The sequence below is a fragment of the Bombus pyrosoma genome, linkage group LG6, assembly GCF_014825855.1.
Source record: "Bombus pyrosoma isolate SC7728 linkage group LG6, ASM1482585v1, whole genome shotgun sequence".
NCBI lineage: Eukaryota > Metazoa > Arthropoda > Insecta > Hymenoptera > Apidae > Bombus > Bombus pyrosoma.
Genome location: NC_057775.1, coordinates 11124764 through 11147527, shown reverse-complemented (window position 1 = coordinate 11147527; position 22764 = coordinate 11124764). Strand labels below are relative to the sequence as shown.

The 22764-nt window shown below is 31.2% G+C and overlaps 1 protein-coding gene across 5 annotated transcripts; it reads left to right on the top strand.

Annotated features, from left to right (window-relative positions):
• The first annotated feature begins 4262 nt into the window (after positions 1–4262).
• LOC122568695 (elongation of very long chain fatty acids protein 4-like) lies at positions 4263–22644 on the top strand. 5 transcript variants are annotated; one of them, XR_006317179.1, is made up of 8 exons: positions 4263–4578; positions 18955–19036; positions 19177–19364; positions 19445–19525; positions 19598–19769; positions 20750–21027; positions 21099–21888; positions 21957–22644. XR_006317179.1 is itself a non-coding variant. In XM_043728731.1 (8 exons), exons 3-8 carry the CDS (start codon positions 18958–18960, stop codon positions 21249–21251), a joined length of 951 nt encoding a protein of 316 aa, XP_043584666.1. In that variant the 5' UTR covers positions 4263–4578; positions 7468–7605; positions 18955–18957; the 3' UTR covers positions 21252–22644. The 5 variants fall into 5 exon arrangements, 4 of the variants coding, with proteins under 4 accessions (XP_043584666.1, XP_043584664.1, XP_043584665.1 ...); XM_043728731.1 differs by adding an exon at positions 7468–7605 and having other exon boundaries at positions 21099–22644; XM_043728729.1 differs by having other exon boundaries at positions 21099–22644.
• Positions 22645–22764: the final 120 nt, after the last annotated feature.

Sequence of the window (22764 nt, the reverse complement as noted above, 5' to 3'; positions counted from 1 at the left end):
CTCCAAAATCATACATACAAGTTTCCTCAAACATATCACGTTAATCTAAATAGTTGCGTAAAACAAATTTGCACCAGACAATATATTTAGTCAATTTCCCCTAGAAAACACATTTCAAGCAACGGTGTAGGCGGAAGCACAAACAGCGACTGGTTACACGACAAAAAGCCTCAACGACGCAACATGGCTAGAAAGTCACGGTTGTGTGACCGTTGAGCTTGTCCCATTTACGCTTCTCTCCTCAAACATAAAAGTCACACGTTTAAACACCTATACACGCTTCTATATTTTTCATTCTCATGGAAATATCAACGCCGTCAGCTGGCGTCGATATTTTTATACATACCTAGTGCTCGTAGCCAGAAGTTGCATTGGTTTATCGGTAACGCGCCTGTGGTGAAATCTCGTTGCCCGCAAAAAGACAGCTACTACGGTTTCCTATCCGTTCTAGCGATAATTTAAGAATGTTTTCGTGCGCCTCGCTGTCGCTATTAATTATGGAGAGCGCAGCATTTCTTTTATGCTTGAATGCTTGGGCGTTTTGTAACATTCTGTAAGATGTCGATATAACAGAATATATTGTTTCAGGTATAAGGAAATGTGTCTGTTCCAGGGCCATGTAAGGTTTGCGCGATTATTGCTAGAAAAAGTTAAGAAGCTACGTGGTGTACTTGAGAAACTTTCATTGGAGAGGCGTGTTTTCTTTCTGTAGTCTTAAACAATGCAAATTTAGAAGTAAAAAGCCTTAGAACTTTGAAAATTTAAAAGTTAAGCAATTTTTAAATTTGAAAATTTGGAACCTTGCACACATGAGTCTATAAACCTTTTATTTTAAATAATCTTAATTCAATTTAACATATTATTTGATATATTATAAAAAAAGCTAATAATAACTTATGAAAACTTAAATAATCAAGAAATGTTAAATGTGTGCTACTGGAATAATATTAATGTGAAATATCTTTCAACATCGTCGCTATGTAATTTCTCTGACATATGCACAAATCACGGAGCGGGACATGTTGTAGATTCGCGAGCACTTTCTCTACCACAGATGCAATGTTATCGTTGCTCTCTAGTAAACATTTATATTCTTCTTTAATTATAAACATAAATTGCTCACAATCTACTAATTAAAATAACACATAAATTTTCTATCTTTAATAAAACTATCTTTAATAAAACTTATTTTCATTTTATTGTACACATTCAAAATACATACATTGTATATGTATGACGGGTCGGTTTTCAAGACAACAATTTAGTTAGTTAGATTATGTTCTTTTTACGCGAGTATCGTTAATTATAACTTAAGAAAAATGGTGAATTACATATGAGGTACATCATCCAGCGCAGTCAGCTAAAAGAATTCATTGAGTTTTCAATGTTGTAAATTTTTGAACTTTTAAATTTATATGTCTATCTTTTCAAAGGAACTCCTTTTGTTAGCAAGATGTTGCAATTCAATCGGGACGGAATACGTTGAAACTCAACGGAATACAATTCAATCGGACAAGAACAGAATCTCACTAGGGATATCTAATATAACTGTATACAATATAGCTATCAGTATACGGCAAGCTTTTACATACGTATAGTTCGTGAAAGCGTAATATAATCCCTAATTTTTCTTTGTGTAAGATGCTAGCTCCTCTTGTTGCATGTAAATCCGACTTCAATCGATCTGAATCACTTTTTAACATTCTAACCTTTCAATACTTGAATTATTTTATTTTGTGTAATCGTCTAACTCATTTCATTTATAATCCTTTCTCTCCTTGATAGCTTTTCCGTAACTATTTTTTCTTTCATCGAGATACTATTTAAATATTTATGATAATATGATGCACTATCCTTTTTTAAATCATGGTAATTTCTTTTTCTGTCTTTTATTCATACAGTGGACTTCTATAGAGTATTCATTATTCCACATATTAACAATACATAAACCATTTACATTTTTTAGTAATATTGTATTTACCTAACTTTTATGCATTATTTCACTGCTTGATCGTTAATGGGTTGAACTGAAAATTAGGAACATGTCCCTCATGTCATGTTATTGGTTTCGTGAGAATAATCGTGTCTATTTTACACTTGTACCCGAAGAGGTCTCCCCTGAAGAAGTAGACTGTTATGTTTATGAAATGTCGACGCAAAGTGCAAGTTCAAATTACAAGTGCAAGTGCAGCTTATCATCGCGAAAGCTCGAAATCTAAAATGTCCTTAATGTTTAAATCTTTGCATTCAAAAACAATTAATTCTGTAATTTTTATTTAAGTCTATAAGAACCTATTTATTTAAGTCTATAAGTACCTATCAGCTTTTTTCCTGATGTTATGACTGCCATTGTGTTTCCTGATTTTTAAACTGTCATACAGTAAACTTCTTGCCACATAGTTTCCCGCGAAATAAAAAGCATGGTGTTCTCTGGAATGCCAATTATCGTAGAAATCGTGTCGAGTTCGAACAACCAATCAGAGCCGAAATAGAAAAAAGCGTGGACTAAAGGACGACTAATCAGGAAGCGGATATGCGTTAATTAATTTTTACGAGTGAATACATATTTGCGAACAATTATTTGTCAAATATAATTTCTTTACTTTCGTTCTTTGACGTCATAATATGTATTTTCTATATCCATCAAGCTTACGTGATACGGAAAACGTAGATAACTTTATGTTTCCATGTGAGCTGATTTATCGAATCGGCACAATTTTGATTATGCGGAATGAACTTTAAATAAGTTATATATGAATTCGAATTCAAGAAGAGTATTATTAATGAGGTTAAATTTAATAGTAATTCCTTAGAATTCACTAATTACATAATTTTACCTCTTAAGTATGTCAATTTTAAAGTTTCAAATTAGAAAATTTTTTTTTAGGTAAGGTTAAAGGTTAGGAATTAGCTTACATCAAACTTTACAAATATGAATGATAATATATAACAAAGTATAAAAAACATAAGAGATATATGGATAAATAAATTACTGCGTCTGAAATATTGTTATCCATCTTTCTCTATTAATTGATTACTTAATTTTTTTATTATAGCAAAATTGTTATCTCTGACATTTTAATATTAGATTAGCTGTTTGTACGTAGTCCACCAAATACATATAATAGTTGTTTATAATATATATATATAAGAATATATTCAGCGTAATTACTAACGTATAATTTTTTATAATTCAATTAATTTAAAAACAATTACAAATACGTTCCGTACAATACTTTCACGCGAATTTCTATTCAGCGTGTACCACTAGTTCCACACATTACGATAATATGTATTATATAATTTAAAACAAGAATATTATCGGCGGTGTATACTTATACGTGGCACGAAACGTATTAAAGATTACATTAGTTTGAAAAATTTATAAAGCCCATTATAATATACGAAATTAATAAAGAAACTAAGAAAGTGTGTAAAATACATATTCAAAATTACTATTATAACATAAATATAATTTTACAAAGGAGGACAGCAGTACCGGTAAATACAGGTCCCGAAGTCCAAAGAATAAATAGATACAGAATGAATGATTATTACTATTACTATCCGTTTTTGAATACACAAAAACGGTTGACATCATCACTTCGTAAATTCATTCAAAAACTAATCCTAAACGAATTTATTTTAAATGACACAATGACACAATCAGGGAACGATGAGGAGCGCAACTCATCCGCGCCGGATTCTGGATTTAAACGAAACTATACATACATACACATATATTTCATTGAATATCCTATAGCATTAAATTCACATGAACAATAAAATGACTATGCATATTGTAAATATCAAATGTATCCAAAACACTGAACTACTTTCATAAGAATCTGCAGTAATCATTTACACGAAATTTCGTTCTATGCATTCATGTGGTAATACATAGTAAGGATTAATATCTTATATCCATATTGATTACAATTGATTACGAATATAAAAATGAAGAGCATACATCATAAGAACTAATAAGAAGTATACAATGGACTGTAACTGTGAACCATCCGATTGGTCACTTCCTTTATTGCATGAAACTCGATATTTAGACGTTTCTTCAATCCTGTTTTGTATAACAATCGAAGTTCTATTGTACATATTTGATTGTTCTAACATATTCATCAGAATATGGTTTTTCAGAATATGTATCCATTATAACCAAACGGTATCCTACGTTCATCCTAATATACCATACAATACGACGTGAGCTCCCCTTAGTTAGCAGTTGTATTGATTTCTATGATGGCGGCCGACCGGCGCCTGCACCGTCCACACTCGAGAAACCTAAAACAGCTTTTGTCGTGTTTTCCTCGAAATACATTAATGAATCGTGTACAGTGTCTCCTATCTATGTTGTATATTTAAAGATTAATTAGATGTGCATGGCATACATATTACGTGAGTTCCTTTGTTAAATTTGGGACTTATTAACTGCGGAACAACCAACAAAACGGCGAAGATTCGACAACGACGATGATGTTCGTATGTCTGCGAGGTCTTTGACGCGAAACCACCACTGGTGTTCAAATTCCTGACATGAGTCCAGTGATAATTTAAAAAAGGACGGTGAGTAATTTTTTCGGAAGGATAAATGGTGATTAAATACGAAAGAGAAGATTTAAGATGTTTTTGGTTATGTTCTGGGAGGTTCGTTAGTGCGGAATGGAACAACGTGCCGATCAAAATAGTTATAAGTTATGTGTACATATTTGATTATACAGAATGAATCACGTAACTGTCACACTAAGATTATTAATCCTCAATTAGAGATCTATTCTGATTATTTTTTCCATTAACATAGATGTATAACCTTTCAGATCATTTGGCACATGATTTTATTTATTAACCTATTAACCGAATTATAGCTTAAATCACCATACTATACAAATAAATCTAATTTAGCTATTTTGTTCAATGATATATATGTGTTTGTTAGGATTTTTTATGAATAAAAGTGTCCAAGTGTCTATGTTCCTATTATTATTCACTAGATCTTTCCCTAGATTACAACCAGTAGATAATGAAGTAGAAATTCAAACTTTTCTCAGAGACAACTTGACTGTGGTTAACTTTGGTGTAACTATTTATTTTTACTTTTATTCCCCATTCACTTTTAAGTCTGGTGTAGACTTGGCGAACAGTCGCGATCGAACGTCTAGACTCTAGAGGGTTGCACCAAGTACATATTATATCTTAGATAAAATACACGTGGCTATTTTTTTATCTTTTTTTACAATATTTCGAATTTTGTGCCGTATTGTACGAAGAATACCTTCTTCATTCTTATATGTTGTATTATATTCGATATATTTAAAAATTTCCTTTTCTGTTCGCAAATTAACAAGGTTTAATAAGAAAATGTTTTGTACAACTTCTCATCTTCTTCACTATACTATATTCAAATACTAATTACGCACGATAATTTAAATATTCATCGAATTAAATATTCATTGTTCGCCGAACAACAGTGAACTTGCTCAAACGTAGAATAAAAGTTAAACATTTGTACAGCTACAGCTTGTTCCTTTTTTTTGTAGTGACCTTCGGAAAAAATTTTGCTTTACGTAAATGACATTGCGTGAATAGTTTTGATGAATAATTTCGAAGTTTGCTGAATAAATAGTGTCTTCTCGCGTGATGAAATTTAACTAAGAGAAACATTGTATAAAATGTTCTATTCTAATGATATTTATTTTTACTTAATGTTTTCATTTTTCTAACCTCAAAATCATTGTTCTTTAAATCAAGAGTTTGTAGTATACATAAGTAATTAATCGTAAACATTTGTGTTATCGAATAGTTGCTTTTTTTTCTTTAAGTAACTTTCATTGTCCGGTCGCTCGGATAACACTGTAATTTACAAGTTAAACAAATCGCGTTTAGGATTAGATGCGTGTGGTATCTCGCCATGCTTGTTGCATTGGGGAGATTTCACTTTCGCTGCTTCTTCGATCTTAACAGGTGAATTCGCGGTTGGAAATGCAAATCGACCCATGGTGAAATCGACAGATAGAGAAAGAGTGCCCGATCGAAAAGACAGACATAAAGCGTAATAACTAATCGATTATAAGTTAGACGATGTCGGTGGCGTTCATCATTTTGTTTAGATACGATATCAATTGTAGTTGAGGAAATACACATGGAAATTTTATTTATACACTTTCGAGTTATATAAAGAATTTAAAAAAAATAACTTTAAGGTTACGGACATGTAAATACTAATGACAGCAAATACAAATATTGAAATAAAAATGACACATATATATATATCTTTTTCATATATACATTATATCAAATACATAAATGTATTCTAGTGCATCATTAATATTGAATTATTTTTAATTGTAACATAAATCTTTTATTCTACAAAAAAAAATTTGAGACGCAGTTTTGACGATTCAAATCGTTGGATAACGGGATAATTTCGAATCTTTAAATAGAATTGTCAATAGATTTGAATTTATTATAGCTTTTCTTGTGATTAGAGTAACTTTCACTAAAAAGTTTTCAAAATAATGCAGCACGATACAGCGAGATATAAGGTGATATGTGATTAATTTGTACGATTAGAAAACAAGAGAGAGTCAAAGAACAGTAAAAAGGAAAATAGGTTGCCTATTGTCAGACTTTTTTTTTAATCAATGTGATTGAAATTGAATGTGTATACATAATAATTAAATCTTATTGCTTTTCTATAAAAAATAATTTAAATATTTAGGTATTGCTAATGACAGTTAATGACGATTTTATCTAGAATCTTTAGTTAGATCTTAGAAATGTAATTGTCTTTTCTATAACATTTGAATTAAATAAACATTAACTAAATCAACACAAATATTATTGCTTCTTCTTAGTTATTTATTTCCATTAATTTAAGCAGTATATATAATAGCATATATAAATAAATATTGATATGAAAGTTCTTGCTGTTATTAATCATCGTATATTTCTCGCTATTCTCTCGAGTCTAAACATTGACCTGAAAGTGAGGTTGATCGTGGCGAGTTCAAGCAACCGGTACAGAAGAAAGTGCGAAGCAGCCTCCGATCAAATCATGCATCAGGAAAATGTTGAACAAATTGTCTTCATCGACATATGCATGCGCTGACATTGGCATTAGTTGCAATGAAAACGTAGTTCATTATAAATTTCCTGTCTAGGCGAGTCTGTTAATTCATTTCATATTACATCAATTGAAAATTTATATTTCCAACATACACAGTAAATGTTTCTTTTTTTTTTATTATTTCTATGGATGATCGTTAGAGCATCAAATACCTTTAGAAGCCTTTAACAAAATTTTGAAAAGTCGTTTAAATATAGTTTTGATTTGTCTATTCATATTTTCAATTTGTTACGTTATGTAAAATTTTCTATATTTTCCTAAACAGTTCCAATCAAATCAGTGTTGAATCGTCTTGAAAAATAAATTAATTAATAACCTTAAATGTAAAGATAAGATGCAAAGGCCGAGATAACCTCCAAAAAGAAATAACACCTTGTAATGAACAATGATAAACGAAGGTTAGAGTACAAGATAAATAACAAGATACTGCAAAGCAAGAACTGCTTTCAAAATGAAACTTGTAAAACGTACGTAGTATACAAGATCAATCACCTTTCACCTTTTAAGATACCCACGAGTTGAATGCTATTGGAGATTGCTTTTCACCATGTCTATTTTCTCAGATTTCCTTCATTATAATCTGCTTCTATTAATGACAATGGCTTGTACATTATAATATTGTATCATTCGCAGGAATCGATAGAAGATAACAGTTGATACTATCGAATGTCTATTCGGTGTAGGGGAGGGGTATTAAACTCTGTTAGTAGAGAAATCCGTATCAAAGCAGACATAGTGTTCTCAGAGGATGAAACATTTTGAATATTGTGGGAATGAGGTAAAATGAAAGAAGATTTTTTAATTTACTTCCTAATTGTAAAAGGAAACCTTTACTAGACATTTATCATGGTTCATTTAATACATACTAATGGAAGTGACAAAAAAGAAATAGCAGAACAGTGAAAGGATTAAATGCTATGGAAGTTAGTAATAACTGTTCATTAGAATTTATAGCTAAAAGAAAAAATAAATTCCTGCTTAACGCAATTTTACATAATAAATTTTTAGAAACACGATAAATAATAAATACTCTCATAATTAAGAAATCAAATCAGCTTCGATTCGTGTAAAACACGTGTACTATCTCATTATTTCTTCCATAATATATTTCTGTCTTTTTTATGCTTTCCTTTTTCACACTTCTAATCATGTATAGTTGTTCAATAACTTGTAAATTCGATCGCATTGGAGGTCTAGTTATCGGTTGGTATGTGTAGATTCCTTCTTTATCATTGGTCTGAATTTTCTGAATTCAATGATGACCGATAATAACGATTTCACGGTTATAACGATCTGAAGAATACTGATGATTTCGACTGATTATACATATAGTTGGTTAGCCTCGGGAGAAAGGAAGTGTGGTAACCACTCTCTACCTGACAACTTTTTCCTTCGTTTCGACCGGTCGTTTCGCCGGCAATAGACTATCGCAAGGCTCTGGAAAGCAGTTTCACTGAATCAACTATTTAGATCATATGCCAGATATAATAATTTCAAATTATTCCCCAATAAATAACGATTCGTGTAAAAGTTTTCATTTTTCCATTGCAGGCAATTCGAAATAAAAATGTATAAATAGATTCGGAGATAATTCCTCGAAAAATATGACGGAATTTAATTGTTCGTAATAATCTTTGATCATTTTGTAATATTAATTTTAAAAGGAATCAGGAATAAATTTTGTGTTTTTATATTTAAAATAGGATAAATTATTTAGAATTTTGTTTTTTATATTTACATATACGTTACGTTTCTTTTAGATACATATATTTTTGTTCGGCTTTAAGTGAGTAACCATATACGTATGTTTAGTTACGAACAAAAATATGTGTATCTAAAAGAAACGTAACGTATATGTAAATATAAAAAAGCTAATATGTTCTCTTTGTTGCATTATAATTATGTAATTACTGTAGACAAATAATTGCGAACTCTTTGAAATCTGAATACCATATTTTGTACTAACGGGGATGATTTTCAAATGTAGACTAAACTATCCTTTAAAAATTTAGAACTATTTTTTAAGATTGACTTCACATTTCTACAAGTAGTATACATCAAGATTAACCGCCACCGCTGCGCCGACTACGTTTCTGATGTTATGTAGTTTCTTACTACTAGCAATGAGGTTAGAGTTCGTATGTTCTACAATACAAGTACAGTATAGTATAACACATCCTACACATATCAAGATTGTGAAAATTCTTTTCATCACATATGTATACATATTTTGTCGGCTGTATGCTTATATTTTCTACTTATTTTATCGTAAATTGTTATTTCATTCGTATGATATAGAAGACTAAGAATCATAATGATGTAAGTCAGACCACTGTCATTTTTCGTAACGATATGATATAATTTTCATATAATATTTAAAATATAAAATTTCGAGTTTTTTCCTTTGAACAAATTGCAGAAAGATCTAAATAAACTATCGTTCATCTAAATAAGCTATGTGTAAAGATTGCATTTCGTAATTCTGATAACGACGGAGGGTGACGATTTTTAAACAATGAAATATTTACGATCGGTTCTCGGGACGTTCATAACAGTCAACTAATATTTAACGAACATAGTTAAATATTAACTCTTTGAATCCACACACATTTCGCAATATTCATTTCCGTGATACAGGTATCCACGAATTCGAAGTATGCCAGTAGACCGTATTCTCGCGACACGTATTACATATATGTATAACTTATAGAAATAGATATTCCATTCGTTAATGCACGCGCCGTCGTGGGAATAATCAGCTTATATGATTTAATTCCATTATTCGAGTTAAGATAACCGATTAATCATCGAATTTTTTCAATAGTTATTAAAAGAAAGACGAGATCATGAAATTTTTATAATGTTAAAGATAATAAACATGAAATAAATCAGACGTTAAAAATGATATGTTTAAGTCATACAAAACATAAGAAAGATACAAAACTGCAGTCAGGATAAAATATACTTTTGCTGTGGTTTAGTGACTAACTGTTGATATTTACTCTACTTCATTGTCCTTTCTGGAACATTAACTTATGCCCCTAAGCAAGTGATTATTCTGATACAGAATACAAAATTACTGCTTCTTGTTTATATGACAGTAGTATCTACATATTACTTGCTTATCCCTGATGTAATCTTGTCATACGTTTCGCAACAATTAACCAGCTGTCTGTTCACTGTTAATTTTACGGGTTACATGAATTAGGAATTGCGAGAATGACTCGATATGTAATTCTCGTTTACTAAATAATTTTAACGAACCAAAGTGTATCGTTAGAGCAATTAAACATGTCATTTTTAATTAGGAAGATATAAATTTTTAACGGGAACATATAAAGCGTTCAATTAACCTTTTTCCAAAATCTCCAAATAAAAGAATTTTAGGAAATTTCAGGACGTCTGAAGAATACATTCGTTGTACAATATGACAAAGATAACCTCAATTTAAAAGAGAGACTAGCTACAAAATTCTGGATTTGAAGAATTCTAGAAATATATAAATTGGAGAAATCTTTATTATAAAAAATTAGGATAAATCAGAGTTCTATACAAAGTAGTTGACGTAGAATGTGTTATGGAATCTAAGTCCAACTTTCTCTTGTAATTTAATGAGAAATGCGGGAATCTGAGAACATGGAGTTTATGTGTCCTGGCACTAATAAATCTACGTTATATTCTTAAATGTTCTAATGTTCAATTAGGACTTATACCCGATCCTGATGTGCAGAATAAGTATTGATACTATGTAAATGTTCTTTTCAAAGCATGAGTTCTCGATTCGTACATATATGTATCTACATACATATACATATGTATAGGAAAATTAGGAAAATTGCAGGTTAGATATACACATATATGTATACATATGTATAGGGAAACTATAGGTTAAATTAAAAAGTGGTTAAGGCTAAGATATATTTGCTTCTGGTAAGATATTTTATTAGAGAATTTGGTCACGCCATATTATGCCTAGAGCAGTATACTAACTCTCCTAAACTTATGCATCCTCCAAATTCTAAACAGTTAAGACTTCTCGTAGAAGATGTCTAACAGTTTTGTATTAAAGTGTTAAGTAATGAAAAAAATATTGGTTATAAATATTGGTAAATTTTACAAAAGTTAATTTTCTCTAAAATGAAATCTTATATCAAAGAAATGTATTTCATATTTTTCATTCGTTTTTGCGTAAAGATCACAATACATTGCATAAGGATGAATGTGTAAAATGTGTAATAATTTTGAAATCACGTAAAATATTTCTTCGAGAATTGCAGCTTTGATGACAAGTATACCGCTTAATTCGCAAATTTTATAGGTTATAAAAATGCAAACGCGTACAATTCGCGTGCTATTGCATCGTCATCGATTAATTTCACAAACAAGAACTGTAGCGTTCTAATTACGAGATCTTTAACGTCATTCATTTGCAATGAAAGCAAGAACTTAAATTCAAAACTTATCAACAAAAAAGTTATCATATACAAGATTAAAATGGCGTAGAAAATGAACAACAGTACTTTATGCAATATATAATTAAGCAAAGCATTATATTTTCACGGTTGTAAAATATGTTTAGAATGAAGTCTCGTGATAGTTTGTTAATTGCAACTTTCTCTAATGTGATATCAGATTTACAATATGGCAAACACATAGTTTAAAGAAACAGAGAAAATAATCGAAGAGGAAACAACATCACATTTGTTATATTAATCGTTCCATAAGTATAATTTTTTTATTACTATAATTTTTATGAAATATTAATCCCTCTATATGAATTACTCAGTTTATTATAATTATTTCAAACGCTTTTGCTTATACTTTCACTGCTAATAATAAGGAGTGTTATTTCGAAAAGTAAACAGTGTGATTAGTGAAATATTTTTATCCAGATTGCACGCTATTTTTTAATTGATATCAATGACGTTTCTGCTACACGTATAGTAATTGAGTTTTATATTATCACATCTTACATGTTTATAAATAATAGCTATGTATTTCATTATCAATAGTAATGGCACTTGCTCATGGGCTATGCGTACGGAAGAGGGAAAGAAGTAAATCCGGATGAAAGTTTGCTCCGGGCACAATTGGGTTCCATTGATCTCATTTTGTCCGTGTAAACAACTTTTTTTATTTTTACCAATCCTCATTAACCACGCGAATTATTATAATTAAGATCATGAACCATTGTAATAACACATAAAGAAAATTATCTAATTTTTAAAGAAATTTGGTGAGACACAAAATTCATCAAAAATTGTATTTTGTAATTTATTAATCTTAAAATGAATATTTTATAAATGAAAGTTTTGATCGAAGTTTCATATGAATATAAATGAAGAAAGTTTTGTATGAATAATTGTTTTGATTCAAGTATGTACTTATTCAAGTGAGCCTTTATAAAAGTAGTCATTTAAATTATATAAATGACGTAATAAGAATAAAAATTTCTGTTTTGAAATATTGAAATTCTATAAAATAAGAAAACATCTTGCGCGTGTATGTTTTTGGTAGGTTATCTAAATCTTTTTAAAAATATTTCAAGTATAGCACAAGATCTCTTATATCCTTAAAATTATTAATCTTAGATCGACAAGTCTAGGGTTATTCTATTAACCGTATTCCGAAATTCAAAAGGTCGATTGATTGATTAAATGACGATGCAACGGAACTTCTACGTGAACGAACATTTTCTTGACCGAGATAAATACCAGGCCGAGCGAAAAAGAATGAAGCCGAAGCGCGAAGAAAAAAGCACAGGCCGGACTGCTGTGTACTATACACGTGTACGCCGACGAAAGTAACCGGTCGCGCTTTCTCCTTCTGCAGTCAGATTCCTTCAACTGCTTCTTTTTTGTCTCCATTTCCTCCTCCGCCTCTAACTTTTGTCAGAGCACGAGAAAAAAGGATGAGTCAATGATAGTTATGAACATGATGGACATTCACGAATCAAGCTTTGAAATGCCTACAAGTGACTTAAGAGATTATGTAGCACAACAATAAATAACCACCAATTTCTTTAATCGTCTTTCTTTCTTTTTAACTTTTTCAATTAAGCTTAAAAATCTAACTCAAACTATAAAACATTTGCAAGAGATACTATATTCTTTAAGAGGTCATAATTGTTATGAAAGCATTATACAATAATTGTGTTATAATGAGAGTAGTAATCAGGAGATAAAATAAGATTTGAAAAAAAATAGATACATATATACATGCATATATAACTTGTAACACTTACGTTACATTATAGGAAGATAAATCGCTTTCATCATCACCGTACGGTGTTAGATACTAAACAGAAAATTAGACATTAATCATAACAAAAAGAAATTGGCTTTTGGTTCCACTAGACTTCTTTGCTTCTAGCAGAGGAGTGTTAATTTATACTGTACTTTTTAGTTCTAATGTGGTCTATGCATCGATTATTGCAATGCATAACTGACAGAAACATTCCAATCAGTTGACCCCATGAAATGTCTATGAGATGAATCTAAATTGGTTTTTCCTTACCTCCGTCTACGGATTCCTCGAAAGAAGCATATACTTCCTGTTCAAATTCATTCATATTTCATCCAATTTACGTTAGACAATTAATTAATGCTATATCCTTCAAATTAGAGTACAAAAAGTAGGATTATGTATTTAACGATTTTTATGTCAAAGAGATTTTGACAATTGCGAATCTTATGAATTATTTCTCTTTTTTGGGTTTTTTTAGGTTATTTTCGAACAGCTGCAGAATTTTTATCTAAATGCTAGTTGGTATGGGTTAAGTTTTGTCTCTCTTTTTTACATTTTATAATTTATCTTGGGACCGATGCAAAATATTTATTTAAATGATGTCCCAAATTTTCTAGTTGATAGCTGGACATTTATGCAAGTAGCGAAAATTTTTAAATTGTTTGCTATAAATGGAAATGCAACTTAATTTGCTATTCAAGTATATTTATAATGCAACAAAACACGTGGTTTTGTGATACGAAAATTTAATAGATTTGTTTAGGAAACGTAAGTTTTCGTCTGAAGCTTATATTGAGGAATAAATAAATTTATATTTGATTTTAAATGCCTAAAAAATGTTTGCAAGTAAGAGATGATTAAAACCTAAGAATTAGTGTATTTAAATATTCGGAAACGTGTTTAACGGTTAAAGGAGGACCACTGACCTGTTTTAATTCATCACTCGGAAGATGAGTTTTATGTTGTGTATCGCTTTCTCTTGGATCCATATTTACATCCTCACATCTGCCCGTGCGACATCTCTTAAAAGTCTCGTAAATAGCACTGTGCATACTTCTATCGACACTTATACCACATACGAATTTGCTTATAATCCGATACTACTTTGATCCAATTTTGAATCAATAGATGGGTCAATGAATATGGAAATTTTTCATTTCCAGAAGCTATAATTTCTATAAAACATAACCTTCCTTAATTATTTCAGCTCCATTTCATTCTTAATTTCTAACAACAAAAAAAGCCAATGTTTATCTGAAGCTATTCAACAATCTCCCTTAAACTGAACCATCTTAATTTCTGATCGCGCACTCACCCTCCTGTAATGGTACCATTTTGTACCACTTCCTTTCCCTTTCTCTCGACCAGCATCTCCACCTGTCAAATCATTCAACCAAAAACGAGAGAAAAAACCCCGACCGAACATCCTAACCTTCACCTCGGAATCGAGGCCACGAACGAAACAGTCGTGTAGCCAGTGCTCTCGAAACCGATCCGGTTGTGACTCGATCTGTCAGCCACACACAGCGTCATCGGTAACGTTCCACAGTGGTATACAAAGTGGTAATTTCATAGCCAAAATTCAAGTTTTTGAAACATGGACTTTGATCGGTCTTCATAATAACGATTTCTCTTGCGCACCCAATCTTTTGTAGGGCACGAATTTGTTTATGTCAACGTGTTTCTTAATAATATTAATCAAATCCAACCCAAACCGATATTCAATTCATTGTGTTAATCAATCACCTGCCAATGCATGTAAGTCATAAAACATACATAAATATGTATCTAAATAAACTGCACGATATGCGTAAACTTTTTATGTATAACGTAAATAATGATCTCCGCATCTTAAAATTAATATCTTTGGATATTTGGATCATCAAAGCAATCATACGTGTTGTAAAAAAAAATCACAAATTCAGTGTTTTCCAAAACGAAGTTCAGCCCAGATTTGTGTTGGAAAAAGATAGATATATATACAGACATTTACAATTTTGGCGACGAAGTGCCACTTCTCAAAGCACTGTACATTCGAAAAACTAATACTCCCCTCGATTCGCTGTAACAGCAGAGGGGAGAGGAAAGCAAACGAATCGCGCGGGGTGGGACACGCGCCTACATCGTTTTGACCGATTCCAAACGATCTATCCCCACGGATTCGATATAATCTTCGAAGTAGCGGAGGGGTTTTGGCCTCGTTTAACGTTTCACGTGCCGATGAAATCGTACCACCTCCGGGAACGTGAGGTTACCACCAGCAGGAGAATCGGCAGACGGACGACACCAAAGTTATAAAGTGGACCGGAGAAGAGGCTACAAGGCGCTGCCACTTTGCCGATCGACCTCGTCGTATGACGATCCTCTCCTCGTGTGAACGAGTACAAGCACCGATTCCTAGCGGCACCTCCGCTGGTGTCAGCTGTCCGACAGTAGATTTATTAAAACGTGTCATGTCACTTTGACAAAACCGCGACTGCGTGCAGGAGAGTAGATCGCAGACTAATCGTAGAGGCGCTAGTGACTATTTGTTCTCGATATATACGATATTAGACCGCTTTTGTATAATATTTAATAGTATTTGACGTTCATCGTTGGTGTGTGCGGGGAAGACAAGGATCACGACAGTATCGCCGTTAGCTTCTTAACGATCAGTAGTATACGAGGTAAGAAACTCTCTGACCTTCTTGTGCTGAAATCTATTGAACTGCTCTTTGAAAATTCAACTTTGTGTGCAAGTGTGAAAGAAAGACTTTAACTGGAGGTCCTGTGGAAATTTATCTGGATAATATGTGATTTTTGGGCATTTTTGAACAAGAGTAAGTCTCTATGAAAGTTTTGGATCCTGTTCCTGAAATTCTAAACTTTCTGAAATTGAAAAAGAAGAAAAAGAAAAATTAAGAAAAATTGTAAATTCTTATCTTTTTTTTTTGTACTCTCATAGAGCATGTAATTTAAAAATTTTTGGGGAGAAATATAGAGTTTTGATTCAAGTGTCCCTAATGGAGTTTTGGATAGAATTATAGATGGGGTTTTCAATGAGGTGTACTTTTCCTTTGAAGAATTTGTAATTGTTTCCGTATCCCTCATCAAAGATTGAAATAAGATCAAAGAGATTAACAGAAGAGTAGTTGCTAACGTTATGATATAGTAGAACCTCGATTATCCGAAATAATGTGACACGAGTCTATCTCGGATAATAGAAAACTCGGATATTAGACAAAATTATAAATATTGCAAAAGTCTATTAATATTCATAAATCGTATAATAAAATCATAGAAAACACTTTGATAATGCAACTAAATAATGTTGTGATAAAATACACATATTTAAATTTAATTAATTATTTAATCGGTTGAAAGTTTAATTAAATGCTTTCACAATATCTGTCTATTTATACTTTTGTACTTTTCGTGTTAAAATTCGTGTTAAAATTGTTTAAAACTTCGAAAAAGACAAAGTTATGCTAAAGTTCAAAGCACCTCAGATAATACGGAACTTCAGTTAAACCGAGTTTTTTAAAAACTTTAAAAAAAAAATTAAATTTCACTAACAGAAAGATGTAAATACCAAAATTAAATAAGAACAAAATTAACTACTACGTGAAAAAATATATTTAAAAAAAGGAAGAGAAACGAATGAGAAACGATACACCGTAAACAAAGATGTCTAGAAATTAACATATCGTTCGACAATGAACAGCTTGTATCATGTGTCGATTGTGAGATATCCACGGCACATTCCATTGCTTACAGCAAATAAACTGGTCTTGTAGGTAATTTCACTCAGCTTCCAGAGATTACAAATTGATTTATCAGAGAGACTTTCTCCCGAGAAATCATTCGCTCATTGCTCGTGCCAGCCATTTGAAAATCAGTGACATTGTAGCTGCATATTCTGCCAACAATTAATAAAAATCACAATTTATTTTCTTCAAAATCACATAAAAACGTCAGTTCGTTCCAATGGTTTAATCATAACTGTTTTAGAAGAAATTGTAATTTCTTTTTTCGGGTAATTTAACCTCGATGATTGGCTGTATTTGTTTCTTTAAGTGAGACTTAAAAATGATACTTTCGGTGAGTGAATGTATAAATTGGATGAAGCGTTGTATGGTAGTTCCAATTGCTGCATATCATATACGCGGTGTTTTACAATAAAACGATAAATTCGAAAGTGAAATGATTATGTATATGGGAATGAATCAGAAATATAGAATAAAGCTTTCTGATGTAAAGCTTCGTTTTCAAAGAAATTGAATTTGAAAATTTTCCAAATATGACTACGCATAAACAAATTTCTACTGACGTTATTACTGTTAGTCCTCCGTCTGCAACCTTACGTTTACTGACGCCGTTTACATATTAGATCGTTTAAATCCACGCAATTTTCCTCAGGTTTTTGTTTTGAAAATCCCTCGAAATTCTTGAATACTCTCCCAAGTCTCTAGAATATCATCCAATAGCTTTTATTTGCCACATGTCACCTTAATTTTTTTAAGCAAAGCAAAATTTAAACAGAAATATAGAAATAATGAAAAGTGTTTAAAATTATTGATCGAAAATGATCCAACATGCAGATGGAGAATTAATTATATGTCGATAAATAATTAATTTTCTGATATTGGACGGTTTAAATATAAGCAAAATTTTCCATCCCTTGATAATTCTATAAAATAATGAACGCGAAAGAAAATAAAAAATCTTATACAAAGAGAAAATTTAATATCAATATCTATGTGACAATAGTTCTATCATATTTTCTTATATATATATTTAACAAAAAATCAACAAAACTTTAAAGAAATAATCGAACAAGTTTCATTAACAAGAAACATGAAAACAGCGTCAGATTTCGCGGATACAATCAACGCTCCATAAGGTGGTTTAATTAATGCAAGATGAAAGCTAAATTTGCCATATCGGGGGGAGAACATGCACTTGCACTTGCTACAAGTTCACGGCGAAGTTAAACCGCAAATGAAAGTAGACATTCCTAAGTTGCTGTCGGAGCATCGACCCAACTCGAAACCCGAGCTGTTCGAAAGATCCAACGAAACGTGTTTTCCCGCAGACGATTAGGGAGATAGCGTTCGGTTTGACAGGTATAACGTGAAAGTTACATATGACGTTTCCAACTTTAAGTGAACGGCCAGATAACGCGCATAGAAGCTGCTCATTAAGCGTAGGAATATGGCGGTAAATCGCACGTGCACGGTCGTGCGAACGTTTCGTACAGGAAATCTTTGATTCATTTTTATTATAATCATTCGTTTAATATGTGTACCGTTTGACCGCTCTCATGAAAATTCTGCTGTAATTACAAAAAAGTTATAGAATTACAGCTGACTATTACAGTAATTAAATATTCGTTTTCTAGAATACAAATGTAAATTAAAATAGGCATGATAATCGTTTGTAATTGGAGATAAACTTATATATGAGCTTACAGTCACTGTCGTGAAATGCATTGTAATTTACATTCAGTTTACTTTTTATTAAAAGCACACTCCAATCTCGAATCTGGAATTATCCGTTCACAAATGCAGTACGATTTAATCTCGTTTCAGGCAATGGCAAGCTTAATTAATTCCACAGCAACTTTAATAAATGATGCCTACAATTACTACCTCTGGACGCTATCCCTTGCCGGTAAACAGCCATATTAAAATTATAAATACAATTTTGTTTCGATACTAAATAAAAAATGCATTATTTTAAACCCTAATGTACCTAATTATTATAATTTAATAATAGTTTGACAGTTAAATTTAGTAACTACGCATTTACAGATGAACGAACGAGAGGATGGCTTCTGGTCGATTCGCCAAAACCTACATTGATATACACTATGTTGTATTTACTCATTGTATGGGCCGGGCCAAAGATCATGAGAAATCGAAAAGCCTTCAAGTTAACGTGGGCACTCGTTCCGTATAATCTTGCGATGGCCTGTCTTAACGCGTACATCGCGATACAGGTACATTGTTTTCGCTATTAAGGGTTGGTTATGCATTTCATGATTCTGGTATCTTAATTTGTCATATTTATTATTTGCAGTTATTCGTAGCTTCCACCAGGTTACGTTATAGTTATGTGTGTCAGCCGATTAGGCACGTGACTCGTCCAGACGAATTGCAGGTATATACTAATACAAATTTTTTAATTTAAATTTAATTGATTGAAAAATAAAATAATAATTGTTTCTGTTAGATTGCTCATGCAGTCTGGTGGTACTACTTTAGCAAACTTTTGGAATTCTGTGATACGTTTTTCTTTATCTTGCGGAAGAAGGATAATCAATTAAGCTTTCTTCATGTTTACCATCATTCCACTATGTTTTCGTTGTGGTGGATTGGTATCAAATGGGTTCCAAGCGGATCTAGTAAGTATTTATCTGTGTCCAATTCTTTCCAAACAATTATAGAGATATAGATAACTGACTACGTAAATACGTAACTTGCTACTTGTGTCATCGATTATAATTTATTTCAAGTTAAACTATTCTACCGATCGATATAGTTTCTAGACATTTTTACTTACATATTTATTTTTTTAATTGCAATATTCGAAAAGAAAACTCATTTTAATTAAAAATGGCATCGAAATTAAATATAAAGTAAAAAAAATTCATTTTTTAATCATTGTTAATTTCAAATTCGAATACTTAAATATATCAATTTATACTGCTTTATAGAATGAACTATTCCAGTCAATAACTTTTTTTTATTTAAAATTAATATTCGAAGCGAAAACTTGTTTATATTTCTCATTAAATTTTGAAACGCAACTATTCGTCCACTTTCTCCTTCTTACTTCTAGACCGTTCAATGACTGTTTAAATGAATATCATTGGTAAAATACAGTAAAAGTATAAAATCTGCTAATAAACATCTGCAATAGCGCATCCCACGTTAATTACTAACATATCCACTTTCTAAATAGCATTAAATGCAATATTATTATATTATGTTATCGTATTATGACTAACATGTAATTCATTACATTGCAGTAAAGCTTAAGCTTGAACAGTATTAAACAATATATTTTCTCTAAATTTGTTTAAATTATACTCATTAATTCCAGTCATGCTAATCGATGAATCCAAAATTTTATAGAAAGTTCACGCAATTATAGGAAATTATAATATCTCTTGGTTTATGTACAAAACATATCATAATATCTCTAGACATTTATGAATTACGAAATTAAGAGGGAAATCGTAGGGTCTCGTTTTCACTGAAATAAAAAATACTTTTTGGAATATATAATCACATGTGTATTAAATTTTTTAATTTAATATGTATTCCTTTTTTCTTTTCAATTTGTTAGAATGAAATGTTTAATTGAAAATCTTTTTTTTAGCTTTCCTGCCAGCCATGGTGAACAGTTTTATCCATGTCCTCATGTATTCATATTATGGCTTAGCCGCATTGGGGCCCTCTGTAGCTAAATATCTCTGGTGGAAGAAATATCTGACGATTCTTCAATTAATCCAATTTACTACTGCCTTGATCCTCGGCATCAATGGGATTCGGTCAGGATGCGATTTCCCACTCTGGATGCAGTATGCTCTTGTCATTTACATGGTCTCTTTCATCGTTTTATTCGGAAATTTCTACGCTAAAGCCTACATTGCCAAGGTAAATTTGTTGCAAATCTCCCTATATTGATACTAACTGCAATATTAACATTTCTAATAATAATTTTCTAGGGTAAACAAGCATACGCGGAAAGACAGTTAGAAAAAATGAAGGCGGATACGCAATTGAAGAAAAAAATTACCGGCGCAGCTATGTGTAACGGAAACATTACGAATGGACACGCCAATGGATATGCGAATGGTGTATCTAAGAAGATTCAATGAATAATATACTCCTAAGTCGTTCGTTAAGATATTAAGATCGCTCGAACTACGGTATATTTAGTTACAAAATAAAAGTGAACGGAAATTCTTGAAAAATAATTCGATCGGTAACGATAACTTAGAACTCGATCGGTAACGATAACTTAGAACCGGAAGTTATTTGACCAGAATCTTTAGTTCTTGCAACTGCCACTTTGTTCGTGATGAATAACGTTCAGTACACTATACTTATACATATATCGTTGCAGAAAGATCGAGTTTAATAAAAGAAACCGATATTTCTTTGACGAATTAAGGTAAACGCGACTATAAACTTACCGGCCTGCGATTTTTTAATTCTTGGATCAGCAGCACAAAGTTCGACGGATCGCTGGTCTAAGTTATTGTAAATACAAATTAGTCGAATATATTAGCAGTTTAGTCGTCAGTAGACGAATTACATAAGATCCAGTGTGATCAATTATGATAACGTTATATAAGTTTAAACTAAGCGATCTTTTGTGTTCGACGGTTCAAATCTGCCTTGTAAAACAAAAAGAAACGAAATGAAACAGATCGTCGTGTCGGGAACTGCCTTTAGATTTTTCTCTCAGTAAATCTAAGGTTAGAATTCAAATATGACGGTCACGTTAAAGTTGTAAGTACCAATATTTGCACATTTGACGTCTAGTTAATGCTGTATCGTGATATTCGAGTATGTTACAGCCTCTCTTTGAATAAATGGAAAACAATATTCTAACACGATCATGAACTAGTATTCATGAAAATGTAAAGAATTTGAATTTAAATTTTGTTGTTATATATCTAAGATTATCTTTGTACATTATTTAATAATATTTTTAATGAATATGATTTTTTTGGAGTAACAAAAGATATTCTTTTATTAATTATACTCGATTTGTTTGTTTAATAACAAACTAGTAGTAATGTCCATCCTTTCGTTCGAATTTAATTTGTTTCGTTCGAAGCAAAAGCCGATGCACTATGTCAATTGGTAAGATATTGATAAGTTAGATAAATATTTATACAAAACGTTTTTCTACAATTAATATTCTACATACAGATATTAAATACACATAATAAATTAATTGCGTGCAAAAAAATTTTATACGTTCCAACCAAAAATATCAAAACAATAAGACTTTTTATACATAAAGACTTTCTGGAAATTTGGATGTTTTATTGCACAAACGAATAACTCGTCCGTGAAGACAAGGATTATCGCAAAACTTTTACAAAATAAATGATCATGATCGTTTGTAAAAATTAATTCGAATTGTTTAGGCATGTTTGTTTATTTAAACTATTTCTAAACATTATTAGTCAACAAAACACTGTTAATACATTTTATTATTGGCGTAATATGTAAAGAACGTTGCAACTGTTATAAAAACGGCATTGCTGTGCAATGCAAAAAACTAAAAGATGCATTATTTTTATTTCCAATAATATTTGTTCACTATAACTTTCTAATAATATTAAAAAAATGACACGAACCAACAGATAAACTTAG

Excerpts from the sequence above, each read along its gene's own strand:
- LOC122568695 (XM_043728729.1), top strand. The coding sequence starts at position 18,958 with ATGGCAAGCTTAATTAATTCCACAGCAACTTTAATAAATGATGCCTAC. Across the intron at positions 19,365-19,444 it reads ACGCGTACATCGCGATACAG|TTATTCGTAGCTTCCACCAG; the intron begins GTACATTGTTTT and ends TATTATTTGCAG. Across the intron at positions 19,526-19,597 it reads CTCGTCCAGACGAATTGCAG|ATTGCTCATGCAGTCTGGTG; the intron begins GTATATACTAAT and ends TGTTTCTGTTAG.